Here is a 13,744-nt window from a genome sequence, read left to right as displayed (position 1 = left end):
ATCCCTGGAAGTGAGGGGGCGTGGACATGCTGGATAATTTCAGAGGAGATATTCAGCTGATGTGTCCTAAATGTTTTAATTAGAGCTGAACATGGTGAATTCAGGGATTTCCTTTAGAGAGAGGCAAAAGAAGCTGGGAAGGAAACTTTTAGTAAGACCCTGAAGAAAGGAAAAATAAACCCCAAACCCTCAGCAAAAATACTTCAAGGGAATCCTATTATTTTTATTTAGTGAGGAATAAATTCTCAATAACCTTGAGCAGTGAGCAGGTAAGGGAAGTGTTTGGTCTGGGATTTGTGATCCCGGGGCTGTGTCCCCTCTCTGGCTCTGAAGGCATTTTGGGTTTCCCAAACTTGGCTCTGCATCCCTTGGCCATCCCATTTCCATCCCATTTCCCATTTCAGCCAAACTGGGAGGGCACACTGGTGGCAGTGCTCCTGGGGACCCCCAGGCTGCAGCTGGGGCTGAGCAGGGCTGGGATAAATCCTTTGGGATTGAGGGGACAGCAGAGGGAAAAGCTGGGCTGGGGCTGGCTGTGCTGCAGCAGTGTGGGGTTTTGTCAGGTGGAGTATTTTCAGGTGGGGTTTTTTTCAGCTGGGTTACCACAGGCATTGATTCCAGAGGAATTCAGGTCCTTGGAGATGTGGAGTGGAGAATCTGTGGGGCTAAAGGAAATGTGGTGGGAAGGGATTGCTGGAAAAGGAAGGAGTTGCTGCTTTTTGTGTGTGAGTTCAGCACTGTTGGTGTGTTTGTGCCCCATTTCAGCAGTGTTGGTGTGTTTGTGTGTGAGTTCAGCACTGTTGGTGTGCTTGTGCCTGATTTAAGGTCACTGTTTGTGCTCCTTGCCTGATTAAGGGCTGTTTGTGCCCAGTTTCAGGGCAGTTTGTGCCCAGTTTCAGGTCTGTTTGTACCCAATTTCAGGGCTATTTGTGCCCAGTTTCAGGGCAGTTTGTACCCAGTTTCAGGGCTGTTTGTACCCAATTTCAGGGCAGTTTGTACCCAGTTTCAGGGCTGTTTGTACCCAGTTTCAGGTCTGTTTGTACCCAATTTCAGGGCTGTTTGTGCCCACTTTCAGGGCAGTTTGTGCCCAGTTTCAGGGCTGTTTGTACCCAATTTCAGGGCTGTTTGTGCCCACTTTCAGGGCAGTTTGTGCCCAGTTTAAGGGCAGTTTGTGCCCAGTTTCAGGTCTGTTTGTGCCCACTTTAAGGGCTGTTTGTACCCAGTTTCAGGGCTGTTTGTACCCAATTTCAGGGCTGTTTGTGCCCACTTTCAGGGCAGTCTGTGCCCAGTTTAAGGGCTGTTTGTGCCTGGTTTCAGGGCAGTTTGTGCCCACATTAAGGGCTCTTTGTACCCAATTTCAGGGCTGTTTGTGCCCACTTTAAGGGCAGTTTGTGCCCAGTTTCAGGGCTGTTTGTACCAAAATTCAGGGCTGTTTGTACCCACTTTAAGGGCAGTTTGTGCCCGCTTTCAGGTCTGTTTGTACCCAATTTCAGGGCTGTTTGTGCCCACTTTAAGGGCTGTTTGTACCCAGTTTCAGGGCTGTTTGTACCCACTTTCAGGGCAGTTTGTGCCCACATTAAGGGCTGTTTGTGCTCTCCCCACAGCTGTTCCAGAGGCCCAATGCACTGGCAGTGCAGCAGCTGACAGCAGCCCAGCAGCAGCAGTACGCCCTGGCTGCTGCCCACCAGCCACACATAGGTGAGTCTGCCTCTCCCCAGCCCTTCTGATCCATGGGGAAACTCCAGGGAAAAGGATTGGGAGGGTTCAAAGTGTATTTTACAGCTGATAATCAATGCATGAGCAGAAGTGCATTTTTACAGATTTGCTTGTGGGTGTCTCTTGCACACTTAGAAGCCTTTTAAAGGATTTCCCTGTGTGGCAGAACTGACACTCTCACTCTCCTGAGGGTGCTGTCAGTCAGGAGAGGCTTTGGAAGCTTCTGAGTGAAACATAAATCAGGGTGACAGCACAGAGAAGTGAGGGGAAATGCACTATTTAATATCAGCTAAATGTGCTGCCAGGGGTCTTAGGAGTTAAAAATGTAATTTATGCAAAGACATTATTGATATTAATAAAAATTATTCATAAAATATACACATACATACACACACACACACATATATGTATGTGTGTGTGTGTTTAAAAAATGTATTTTTATTAACTGGGAATAAAGCACTCGATCATGTGTAGAAACCCAGGAAAACAATGCATTAATTTTTTTAGCACAATAAGCAATTTGTGGTAGTTTTTCCTGCCCAAAACCCCAATATAAATGTGTTGGGGCTCTGTGCTGTGCCCTTGCGTGCTCAGTGCAGTTCAGGGATTGAAATTATTCAGCTTTTTAACTTCCTCCCCTTCACCTTCACCTCCCCTGCACACCCCTCTCCCGCCCACCTGGGCTTTCTCTAATGATTAAACTGTTTTTCCTCTCTGAGCCTTTTCCAGACTGACCAGCTGGAATGCTGGGATGCTGTGGGAGCTCAGGATGGGGTGGTTTGGGTCCTGATTTACTCACTGTAGGAAATACAGAGTAGTACCAAGCTCCAGTCTCCTGAACAGGGTCTGTCTGCCCTGCAGAAGCACCTGAGCTGTTGGATAGAAAGGATTTTACTTCTTAAGGAGCATTGAATCCTTAGAATTGGGGTTTTTAATGCCAGATCTCTCCTCTGCCCATCAACACTCACAGGTTGTCACTCCCTATAGAAAACCACCCGCAAAAAGCTTCAAACCACGGAACCAGCCTGAGTTTGGTGTTGTCCAGGCAGCACAGGGGGGTTGTGCTGGGGCTGCAGTCCTGCTGAGTTTGTTTTCACTGACAGGAATGTTTTCAGCAGGTCTAGCTCCTGCTGCCTTCGTTCCCAACCCCTACATCATCAGCGCGGCGCCTCCGGGGACGGATCCGTACGCGGCCGGGCTGGCGGCAGCTGCCACGTTAGGTGAGAGCTCCCAGCTCCCTCTGCATCCCCAGCCCTCCCTGCTCTGCCTCTGCAGGGCAAACAGCAGCATCTTGGGCTGGGAGAACTGGTATGGTGGTGTGGCTGTGAGTAAAACCAGAATTTGTCCTTAAAACCAGAGATGAAATGGGATAATTTTTGTTTAAGGCTTGCAGAGTAAATGGGAAGGGAACAGACACAGATATTGCTCCGTTTTTGGGGTGTTTTGGTGACAGGGAAAACCTCTGAAACTAACCCAGCAGGGAAAACCTCTGAAAACAGATTTCTTAAAGGCTGGAAAGATGCAGGATGTGTTTCCTGGCAGGAAAGTTGTGTCTCCTGTTCAGCTTGTGGTGCACCATGCAAACGAGCTCTTCCCTGAAATTCTGCTGGGAATTTCCAGTTCCCAGGAGGTGAACACATCCAGATCTGCTGGGGCTTCCAGAGCAAATGGGAAAGGAGCAGACACAAATATTGCTCTGGTTTTGGGGTGTTTTGATGGCTGACAGTAGCAAGTAAAACCTCTGAAAACAAATTTCTGAAAGGCTGGAAAGATGCAGGATGTGTTCAGCTTGTGGTGCATCCTGCAAACGAGCTCTTCCCTGAAATTCTGTTGGGAATTTCCACTTTCTAGGAGGTGAACACATCCAGATCTGCTGGGGCTTCCAGAGCAAATGGGAAAGGAACAGACACAAATATTGCTCCGTTTTTGGGGTGTATTGGTGACTGACAGTAGCAGGGAAAACCTCTGCAAACAAACTTTGAAAGGCTGGAAAGATGCAGGATGTGTTCAGCTTGTGATGCACCCTGCAAAAGAGCTCTTCCCTGAAATTCTGTTGGGAATTTCCACTTCCCAGCAGGTGAACACATCCAGATCTGCTGGGGCTCACACTGGGACTGTGCCCTTTCCCAGATGGCAGCAAAGATGGAGCCTCTGCTCTTTCTGCAGGATCCTCCTCCAGCCATTCATGTGTCAGTTCCCAAATCCCTCCCAGCTGTCACAGCCAGAGCTGCTGGTTCTGGAGGTGCCAGCTCTGTGTCACAGCGTGTCAGGCACTGTGGGGGACACAGTGAGCATGGAACTGCTGCTGGGGGGGGCAAAAATTCTTGCCCAGGCACTGGGAACAAAGCAGGAATGTGCTTGTAGGGTAGCGGATTTTCAAAGGGAGAACATGATTTTAGGAAAAGCATGATTTTTAGAGGAAGAACATGATTTTAGGAAGAACATGATTTTTAGAGGAAGAACATGATTTTAGGAGAGGATTTTCAGAGGAGGATCATTTTAGGAGAGGGTTTTCAAAGGAGGAACTTAATTTTAGGAGAGGATTTTTAGAGGAAGAGCATGCTTCTTGGAGGGGAATTTTAAACAAAGAACGTGATTTTAGGAGAGGATTTTCTAATAAAGAACATTTTAGGAGAGGAGTTTTAGAGGAAGAACATTATTTTAGGAGAGGATTTTCAAAGGAGGAACATGATTTTAGGAAAAGCATGATTTTTAGAGGAAGAACATGATTTTAGGAGAGGATTTTCAAAGGAAGAACATGATTTTAGGAGAGGATTTTCAGAGGAGGATCATTTTAGGAGAGGGTTTTCAAAGGAGGAACTTAATTTTAGGAGAGGATTTTTAGAGGAAGAACATGCTTCTTGAAGGGGAATTTTAAACAAAGAACATGATTTTAGGAGAGGATTTTCAAAGGAGGAACATTTTAGGAGAGGATTTTTAGAGGAATTTTTGAGGGGATTTTTAAAGGAAGAGCATGATTTTAAGAGGATTTTTAGAGGAAGAACATGATTTTAGGAGAGGATTTTTAGAGGAAGAACATGATTTTAGGAGAGGATTTTCAAAGGAGGAACTTAATTTTAGGAGAGGGTTTTTAGAGGAAGGACATGATTTTAGGAGAGGATTTTCAAAGGAGGAACATTTTAGGAGAGGATTTTTAGAGGAATTTTTGAGGGGATTTTTAAAGGAAGAACATTATTTTAGGAGAGGATTTTTAGAGGAATTTTTGAGGGGATTTTTAAAGGAAGAGCATGATTTTAAGAGGATTTTTAGAGGAAGAACATGATTTTAGGAGAGGATTTTTAGAGGAAGAACATGATTTTAGGAGAGAATTTTCAAAGGAGGAACATGATTTTAGGAGAGGATTTTTAAAGGAAGAGCATGATTTTAGGAGAGGATTTTTAAAGGAAGAACATGATTTTAGGAGAAGATTTTTAAAGGAACAACATGCTTCTGGGAGGGGATTTTTAAAGGAAGAATGTGCTTTTAGAGGAGGATTTTTCTAACCATGCCTGCCTTCCCTTGGGCAGGGCAGAGGGAATGTTGTGTGCTGCAATGAGCACTGCTCTGTTTGGGCTGGGGTGTTTGTGGGGGCTCTCACTGCTGCCACTCTCCACTTACAGCTTGTAAACTCACTTCAGTCCTCTGGTTTTGGGTGGCTTGTCCCAGATCAAACCCAGATCTGTGTCTGGTTTTGGGTGGTTTGTCCCAGATCAAACCCAGATCTGTGCTGTGTGTGAATGTGACACTCTGTGCTTTGGGACACAACTTGGTCCAGCTCTTCCCAAACCCCTGCTGAGCTTTTCAGCTTTGAGGCCATCGTGGGGTCAGCTCTGAAATGGGAATTCAGCAAGTGCTGCCCACTTGGATGGAGGTTTTAGTGCATCATGCAGATGTGTGGGAAGAGTTTGGGTTATAATCTGGGCTTTGGCCTGGGCTGCTGGGAGCTCCATGCTGGATTGTGCAATGCCATGGGGACATTGGGTGGAGGCAGCACCAGCCTTGGCAGAGGGTGACACTGTGTTCTGTGGGACAGAGCCAAGGGCAGGGACACAGGGACATGACCCTGATAACCCTCTGGGGTGGTGAATGGAGCAGGCAGTGAATGGGCTGCGCTGCTGCTGCCCAGTGCAGTCAGGAGGAGCTGCAGGGCTCCGCTCCAGGCAGAGGAGGAGATTTGTGAATGATTCCTGTACAGAGGGGCTCCTGCTTGGCCTTTCTGCATCACCCCAGGGCCTCCAGAGCTCCTTGCTGGGCAGCAGCAGAGTGCAGAGAGCAGCAGGTCAGCAGCTTGATTTCATAGAAACACCACATGGAGCTGGGCCACGTTTCCAGGAAATACCAAGTGTTGGCCACAAGGGTTTTTTCTGTTCTCAGCTCTACTGAAGCTGAGCTGCCTGAGCTTTTGTAGCCTTCAACCAGGAGAAAACCCCATCTATGCTGTGTTTAACTCAGGTTTTAGACATTTGAACTGGAAATAATCCAAGGAATAGCTAAAGCAATAGGTATTAATAAACTCAGGAATACCTAAAGCATCCCAAACTTGGCATCAGGGCCTCTACTTGGAGTAATTCTAAATTTATGACTCTTGAAAGAACCCAAACAGTGTATGATGTGCTGGGTGTATTTAGAGTGTTACACCACTGAGAAAAGGAGTTATTTTAACCCTCTCATCACCCTACAAATGACAAGATAAACTCCATACTGATGTTTATTTCAGAAAAGCATCTTTCCTGTCTAGGCCTGAGCAGGTTTGAGAACAGTTTTCCTGTCATGACTGAGAGCAGCACTGGAGGAACAGGAGGCAATTTAAATGTTTATACAAAGCCAAAAAGCCTCGTTGATGTGCCTGGGAGTGTTAAATTGGGAGAACTTGGAGGAGCTTCTGAGATGGAAGAAATGAGTTTGGAGTTTATTGCTCCCAGTTCCTCTCAGAGCAGAGGGGAGACTTTGGTGTGTGTTTTATGGCAGAGATAATCTGTCAAATAAAGTTCTGCCATTATGGCAGGTTTGTCATGATTGTGAGACTGGCATCTCCAGGATAATGCTCTTCTCTTCCCAACAATAGCAGCATTTTAAAGAGCAAATTTGAATGCAGAGAGAAGAACTTCCTAAAAAAACCCCTCATTTTAAACTGTGGGGAAGATACTGCTGCCTTTGAATTGCCTTCCATCATTTGAGAAAGATGTCACTCAAAAAACTGAAAACTTGTCTTTTTTAGGCCAATTGGGAAATGATTCCCTCTGGGGTGGAGTGTTGCAGGTAGAAAAGTGTTCCTGTTCTTTGTGGGGAGGTGGATGAATGCTGGGATAACCTGGATGCAGGGAAAGCAAAGGCTCCCACAGCAGTTCTGGGGTTTTCAGCCTTGGGGGTAGGAAATTATTCCCTCTGATGTGAGGGATTCAAAATAGAAAAGTGTTCTGTTCTTTGTGGGAAGGTGGATAAATGCTGGGATAGCCTGGATACAGGGAAAGCAGAGGCTCCCACCTGGTTCTGGGGTTTTCACCCTTGGGGTTGGAAATTATTCCCTCTGAGGTGGAGTCACAGTGTTCTGTTCTCTGTGAGGAGGTGGGTGAATGCTGGGGTGACCTGCTCACAGGAGAAGCAGAGGCTCTCACAGCAGGCTCTGGGGTTTTCAGCATTGGAGGTAGGAAATGATTCCCTCTGAGGTGGAGTCAAAGTGTTCCTGTTCTTTGTGGGGAGGTGGGTGAATGTTGGGATAACCTGGGCACAGGGAAAGCAGAGGCTCCCACCTAATTCTGGGGTTTTCACCCTTGGGGTTGGAAATGATTCCCTGTGAGGTGGAGTCAAAGTGTTCCTGTTCTTTGTGGAGAGGTGGGTGAATGCTGGGATAGCCTGGATGCAGGGAAAGCAGAGGCTCCCACTGCAGTTCTGGGGTTTTCAGCCTGGGTGAGAGGATCAGGCCCTTGGTGCTGAGCTGGAGCAGAGGAGGGTGTGGGCACACCCTGCCAGGACTGAGATTTGGGAGCCCCTGCAGCTGGGTCTGTGCTGGGTACTGAGCAGTGCCAGCCTGGGCAGGGCTGGGGCAGCAGCTCTGGGCTCAGCTGCTCACTGCCACCCCTAAAGCAGCAAAGATCAGTGGGAATTTGAAGGGATCAGCCCACAAACCCCTGGGAATTCCACGGGATCACACCACAGATCACTGGGAATTACATAAGGATCACCCCACAGATCAGTGGGAATTCCAGGGGATCACCTCACAGATCACTGGGAATTACATAAGGATCACCCCACAGATCAGTGGGAATTCCAGGGGATCACTCCACAGATCAATGGGAATTTGAAGGGATCACCCCACAGATCCCTGGGAATTCTGAAGAAGTCACCCCACAAATTAGTGGGAATTTTAAAGGGATCACCCCCCAGATCCCTGGGAATTCCACAGGGATCACCCCACAGATCATTGGCAGTTCTACAGGGATCACCCCACAGACCCTGGGGTTGCTGCCTGCAGCCTCTCTGAGCTCCTGTCCCTGCTGTCATGCTGTCCCTGCTGCACAGCCTGGCTGCCCTGTAAGGAGAGGCTGGGCTGGGCAGGCTGAGATGGAAGCACACCCCCTGAGTGCTCTCACACATCTCAGTGATGCTCTGAGCACATTCCCAGCTGGATTTGCTGCTGTTCCCTGCCAGGATCAGCTCTGTGTGTGACACAGCATAGGCAATATTCAATATTCACCTCCAGAAGTGCTGGAATTTCTCTTTTCCCAGGAATGCCCAGCTGTGATGAGAGCAGAGCAGCATCTCCTGGAGGAGGAGCAGCTCTGGGTGCTGCTGGCTCTGGCAGTGATGCCACACTTGCCCTCACTGAGAACTCTGTTCAATAATGAGCCTCTCTCTGTGCTCGGAGCAGCTGAGCCAGACCCGCAGCCCTTTCAATCCCAGCTGCTGCAGACTTCAAAGCCTCCTCTGCTTTTGTGCACCCACAGCTTTGGCAGCAGCCTCTGCCTAAGAGGAAAGCCCATCTAGGCTGTGCTTGGTTGGTAATTAGAGCTGAGACTAATACATCCCAGAGAGATGCCCAAATTTTGCCCAGATGAAGGGATTGCAGCAGCTTCCAGCAGCCTGAGGGCACATGCAGGTTAATGACTTGCATTAAAAGGGACCAGTTGCAGCTCTTGCCCTGTTGGGTGCAGGAGAACCCTGGGAGTTGGGGTGTGATGTACATTCAGTGATTATAAACAGGTTAAAATCACTCCCTGCCTCCCTGTCTGTGCCTGCTGGGCACACCACAGGCACCACCTTTGTGGCACTGTTCATTTGCTGTGGGTTTTTTTCCATTTTAGCTGGCACTGCTCATGAATTTCCAGGGTGGAAGGTAAGAAATGAGTGGTTGCTGCTGCAGATCTGAGTAGGAGAAGCAGATCAGCCTGTCTGATTCTGTAAATCCAGCAAGGATGGCCTTTGGGGTGAGATACAAATCCAGGTGTTCAGCATCTGCCTGGAATTAGCCAGCACCTCCCTGCTGAGCACAGAGCTGGGCACCTCACTCCTAAATCTGGGGAAAGCAGAGTAGTTAAAACCAGAATAATGTAATGAGAGTAACTCTTACATGTTTGAAACATGAATTTAATATTTGGCACAAGGCATGGATGAATGTTCTGAAGTGTGGATGTGGGAGCAGGAGCTCATCCAGCTCCTTGACATCCTGCAGGATTCAGCTGAGCCTGGTACTGTCAAAATCAATCAGAAAGGAACAAAAACCAAAAGGAAAAGGGACTTGAAGGATTTCCCCCATTGTCACAGCCAGGCTAACACTGAACACTGCTTACACTTCCCTTTTTGTGTCATCCCTCATTTTCCATGGAATCACAGATTTGGGCAGAACCCAAGTGCTGAGATTCTCTCTTTAAAAATAAAAAATCCTCTTTTTACTGCAGACATGACCAAGGTTCTCTAAAGATTTGTTTATTCCAGTGTCACACCTGACCTGGCTGTGCCTGAGCTATTCCTGCTGTGGGGAGGGAGCCTTGGAATGGGGATGTATTTGGGAATCAAAAGGAACACTTTTGCTTTTCTGCTGACCTTTCCCAAAGATATCAAACAGTCATATTAAAAATATTATTGGATTCCCATTTGTGTTATTGGGTGGGAAGGGCTCCTCCCTCCAGCACTGAGATCTTCCTCAGCATTATTGTAACTGGGATTATTTAAGGAGAGAGGCTGCCATTCTGCTATCTCCAAATTTCTGTGCTGTCCTGAGACCTGATAAACACAAGGAATCTTCAAAAGTGAGGCTTTTTCTGCTGCTCTCCAGGATCATTATTATTATCATTACTATTTTTATTTTTAAGCCTCTTAAGTTTAAGGGAGGGGATGTGAAGTTTGAGGAGGGAATGTGGGAAGGGACAGGATGGTGTAGCCTCTTTTAGGGGAGATTTGCAAATGCAAAGCAGGGCTGGAAAAAGCATTTTAATACTTGAGGGTTGATGCACTCCAGCTGTGAAGAGGTTTGGTAATTTGTTGAGGAGCTGAAGGTGGCTGGCAGTGAGCTGTGAATGTCAGCTGGGATGAGAAGTTATCTCTGTGCTTCAAACAAGGTTCCTCTGTTGGGACTGGAGATTTTTGTTCCTTCTCTGTAAAACGAGGGCACACCAATAAAAACGTGGAATCACTGCTGGCAGAGTTTGACCTGGTGCAGGGATGAAATTCCAGGTCTGACTTGAAACTATATAAAATGTGTGCCCCAAATGCCAAATCCCTCTGTGTTTGCAGAGGGTTTCACACAGATGCCATCAAACCAGCCATGATAAGCAGTGTTTTTGGGGTGCCCCTTGTCCCCCCAGGAGCTCACCCTGCCCTGCTGTGTTGCAGGTCCAGCTGTGGTGCCTCACCAGTACTATGGAGTCACTCCCTGGGGAGTTTATCCTGCCAGCCTCTTCCAGCAGCAGGCGGCCGCCGCCGCCGCCGCCACCAACTCGGCCAGCCAGCAGAGCACGCAGCAAACGCAGCAGGGCCAGCAGCAGGTAAGGCTGGCACCTCCTGGCACCTCCTGGGCAGGGACACCTGGGCTCTGCATGGGGAATGATCCCAGGGATGGGGGATTGCAGCCCCTGGCCCTGCACAGAGCCCCAGCAATCCCAGCCTGGGCATCCCTGGGAGTGCTGTCCAGACTCTGCAGCCTCTGGGCCATCTGTGCCCATGTCCATGCCCATTCCCATTTGCATTCCCATTTTCATTCCCATGCCCATTCTTGTGCCCCTTTCCATTCCCATACCCATTCTGACGCCCCCATTCCCATACCTATTCCCTTGCCCATTCCATTGTCATGTCCATGCCCATTCCCATGCCCCCATTCGCATTCTGATTCCCATGCCCATTCCTGTGCCCCTTTCCATTCCCATATCCATTCCCATGCCCCTATTCTTGTGCCCATTCCCATTCCTGTGGCCCTTTCCATGCCCATTTCCATTCCCATGCCCATTTCCTTTCCCACGCCCATTTCCATTCCCATGCCCACTCCCATGCCCATTTCCATTCCCATTCCTGTGCCCATTCCCATGCCCATTCCCTTGCTCATGCCCATTCCCCTACCCATCACCATTCCCATGCCATTTCCATGCCCATTCCCGTGCCCACTCCCATTCCCATTCCTGTGCCCATTCCCATGCCCTTTCCCTTGTTCATGCCCATTCCCCTACCCATCACCATTCCCATGCCCATTCCCGTGCCATTTCCATGCCCATTTCCATGCCCACTCCCATTCCCATTCCTGTGCCCATTCCCATGCTCATTTCCATTCCCATTCCTGTGTCTATGCCCATGCCCGTTCCCATGCCCATTCCCATGCCCATGCTCACTCTCATGCCCACTCCCATGCCCATTCCCATGCCCACTCCCATGCCCCTGCCCATTCCCATGCTCATTTCCATGCCCACTCCCATTCCCATTCCTGTGCCCATTCCTGTGCCCCTTTCCATTCCCACTCTCACTCCCATTCCCATGCCCATTTCCATGCCCATTCCCATGCCCATTCCCTCTGGGGAGCAGCATCAGGGAGAATTTCTTCCCAGTAAGGCTGCTGGGTCAGTGTAAGGGATTGCCCACTGGAGTGGAGTCCCCGTGCCTGGAGGTGTTTAAGGAGAGCCTGGGTGTCACTTTGTCACTCAGTGCCATGTTCTGGGTGACAGGGTGGTGCCAGCTCACAGGTTGGACTCGGTGATCTCAAAGGTCTTCTCCAGCCCAGCTGATTCTGTGGAGAACCCAACCCCAGCCTCCCCTGACACAGCTGCAGCCATTCAAAACCCTGATGTTTTCCATCACTGATCCTGACCTCAGCTCTGGGGAGTTTTAAATGTGCAGAAAACAAAACCCTTTGGCCTCTCCTAAAGACAAAGGGACAGGAGCCACCTGTACATCTGGAATTTGATTTATCCATCATGCCCATGGAGAGAGGCACATGAAGATGGGTGGTGATGAATTATTACCAGTACTCTGGGGAGGCTGGAAGGGCCTGAGCTGTGCAGCAGCAAACCCCTGGTGCTGTTGGTGTGTGAGGGCAATCACCAGGAGCCAGAGCTGGTTCTGTCCCCTCAGCAGCTCTCCTGTCTCCTCCTTGGTTATGGCAGAATAAAGAGCTACTGGCAGCTGAATTTTTCAGCTCAGAAGCTGAAAACCCTTTGAAAACCAAACCCCAGTGTCAGGAGGTGCTCTAAGGCCTTTACAGATGCAGCAGGCATGAGCTGAGAGGCTATTAAAATAAAATATCTCAGTGCCAGTGGCCTTTATGGGATGTTTCATTACTTTTATGGCCGTGGAGCAGGTGTGAGTGGGGTCAGGAGCGGGGTTTGGAATGCAGACCTTGCTCTGAGGGGATGCAGCAGGGATTGTTTGCATTAAAAGTGCTGAGGCAGAGGCTTTGGGAACCTGGAGCACTGAGTGTGGACACTTGATTTGTCACCCTTGTGACATCTTAATAGTGTGTTAATAAACCCAGCAGCATTCCAGTGCTGCAGTCTGCACCCCCTGGAATTCTTGGCTCCCAGAGATTCCCTGGGCTGGAGGGTTCCTGTCAGTGATGGAGAGAGCCAGGGAGACTGATTCAGTGATGAGAATCTGATTTTATTGTGGGATACAAACACTTGGGTACCATTTTAGGGATACTGGTAATGTGTACTGCCGTGGTTAGGTTAAAATCACACAAACTTACACATATAACATCTCTTACTTGCACAGTTTGTTAGGATTTTCTTTTTCTGGTAAATCCATCTGATTGAATCTTCTTGCAATCCAGGTCTAATTCTCAAAGTTCCATTTGCTTTCACCAAGGCTTCCTGTTATCAAATCTCTTCTGTCGGCCAGGTCCAAAGTCCATCATTTCTCTCATGTTCCCCAACATTCCAGTGGTTTCCTGTGCAGGCTCTGGCAGGCTGGGGGGCACCTCCCAGTCAGTGAGCCTGGGCATCCTCCCCAGCTTCACTGTGCACAGTTGCTGTTTCCTGTTAGTAAATCCAGCAGGTGGCACCCAGGATGTCACCTCTGCAGCAGGATGTGCTGGGGACACGGGGCTGGCTCCTTTCATAAGCTGAGCTTGCAGGTTCCTGCTCCAGCTCTGAGTGAGGCTCTGCCAAACTAGGTCTGGCCCAGGTCATTGCAGGGTGGCCACTCTGCCATTGTCCCTTCTGAGGGACACCACCACAGCAGCTTGTCCCTGCAAACCCCACTGTGGGCTCTGTGGTCATGGTTTCCTGTGGTTTAAGTCTTGTGTCACCAGGTCTGTGCCCTCCACAGGGACTGGTGGCTTGGGGACGCCCAGGTCACCTCCTGTCACCCACTCCCACCTCCTGAACTGGGCTGTATAAGGTTTCTGCTCAGAGGGATTTTAGTGGGGCTGTGGTGACAGGGGCCATGTGTTAGCTGGGATGGGCAGGTGGCTGGTGCACACTTCTGGCACAGGATGAGTGTGGGAGGTGGGATCAGGGAGTTGAAAGGTTGGAGAATCTCTCTAAAGATCACTGAGTCCAAGCATTAACCCAGCACTGACCCCTGTTCAGGCACCACTGTGTGTGTTGTG

General features: G+C 49.0%; 1 protein-coding gene and 1 non-coding gene across 9 annotated transcripts in view; both read left to right on the top strand.

Annotated features, from left to right (window-relative positions):
• The window catches only part of PUM1 (pumilio RNA binding family member 1), a 105,424-nt gene that overhangs the window by 53,967 nt on the left and 37,713 nt on the right, over positions 1–13,744 (top strand). For 5 of the 8 annotated variants that reach the window (XM_063177614.1, XM_063177620.1, XM_063177615.1 and 2 more), the window contains exons 8-10: positions 1,605–1,698; positions 2,820–2,936; positions 10,546–10,697. In XM_063177614.1, coding sequence (XP_063033684.1) covers positions 1,605–1,698; positions 2,820–2,936; positions 10,546–10,697 — 363 coding nt within the window. The remainder of the gene's footprint in view (positions 1–1,604; positions 1,699–2,819; positions 2,937–10,545; positions 10,698–13,744) is intronic. The other 3 variants (XM_063177619.1, XM_063177618.1, XM_063177617.1) reach the window with 2 other exon arrangements.
• Positions 8,511–8,594, top strand: LOC134430159 (small nucleolar RNA SNORD103/SNORD85). The gene has a single exon (XR_010030749.1). It is a non-coding gene; the product is annotated as a small nucleolar RNA SNORD103/SNORD85 (small nucleolar RNA).

The sequence above is a fragment of the Melospiza melodia genome, chromosome 27, assembly GCF_035770615.1.
Source record: "Melospiza melodia melodia isolate bMelMel2 chromosome 27, bMelMel2.pri, whole genome shotgun sequence".
NCBI classification, from domain to species: domain Eukaryota; kingdom Metazoa; phylum Chordata; class Aves; order Passeriformes; family Passerellidae; genus Melospiza; species Melospiza melodia.
Note: the sequence above shows the minus strand (reverse complement) of the source record. Positions and strands in the feature narration are given on the sequence as shown.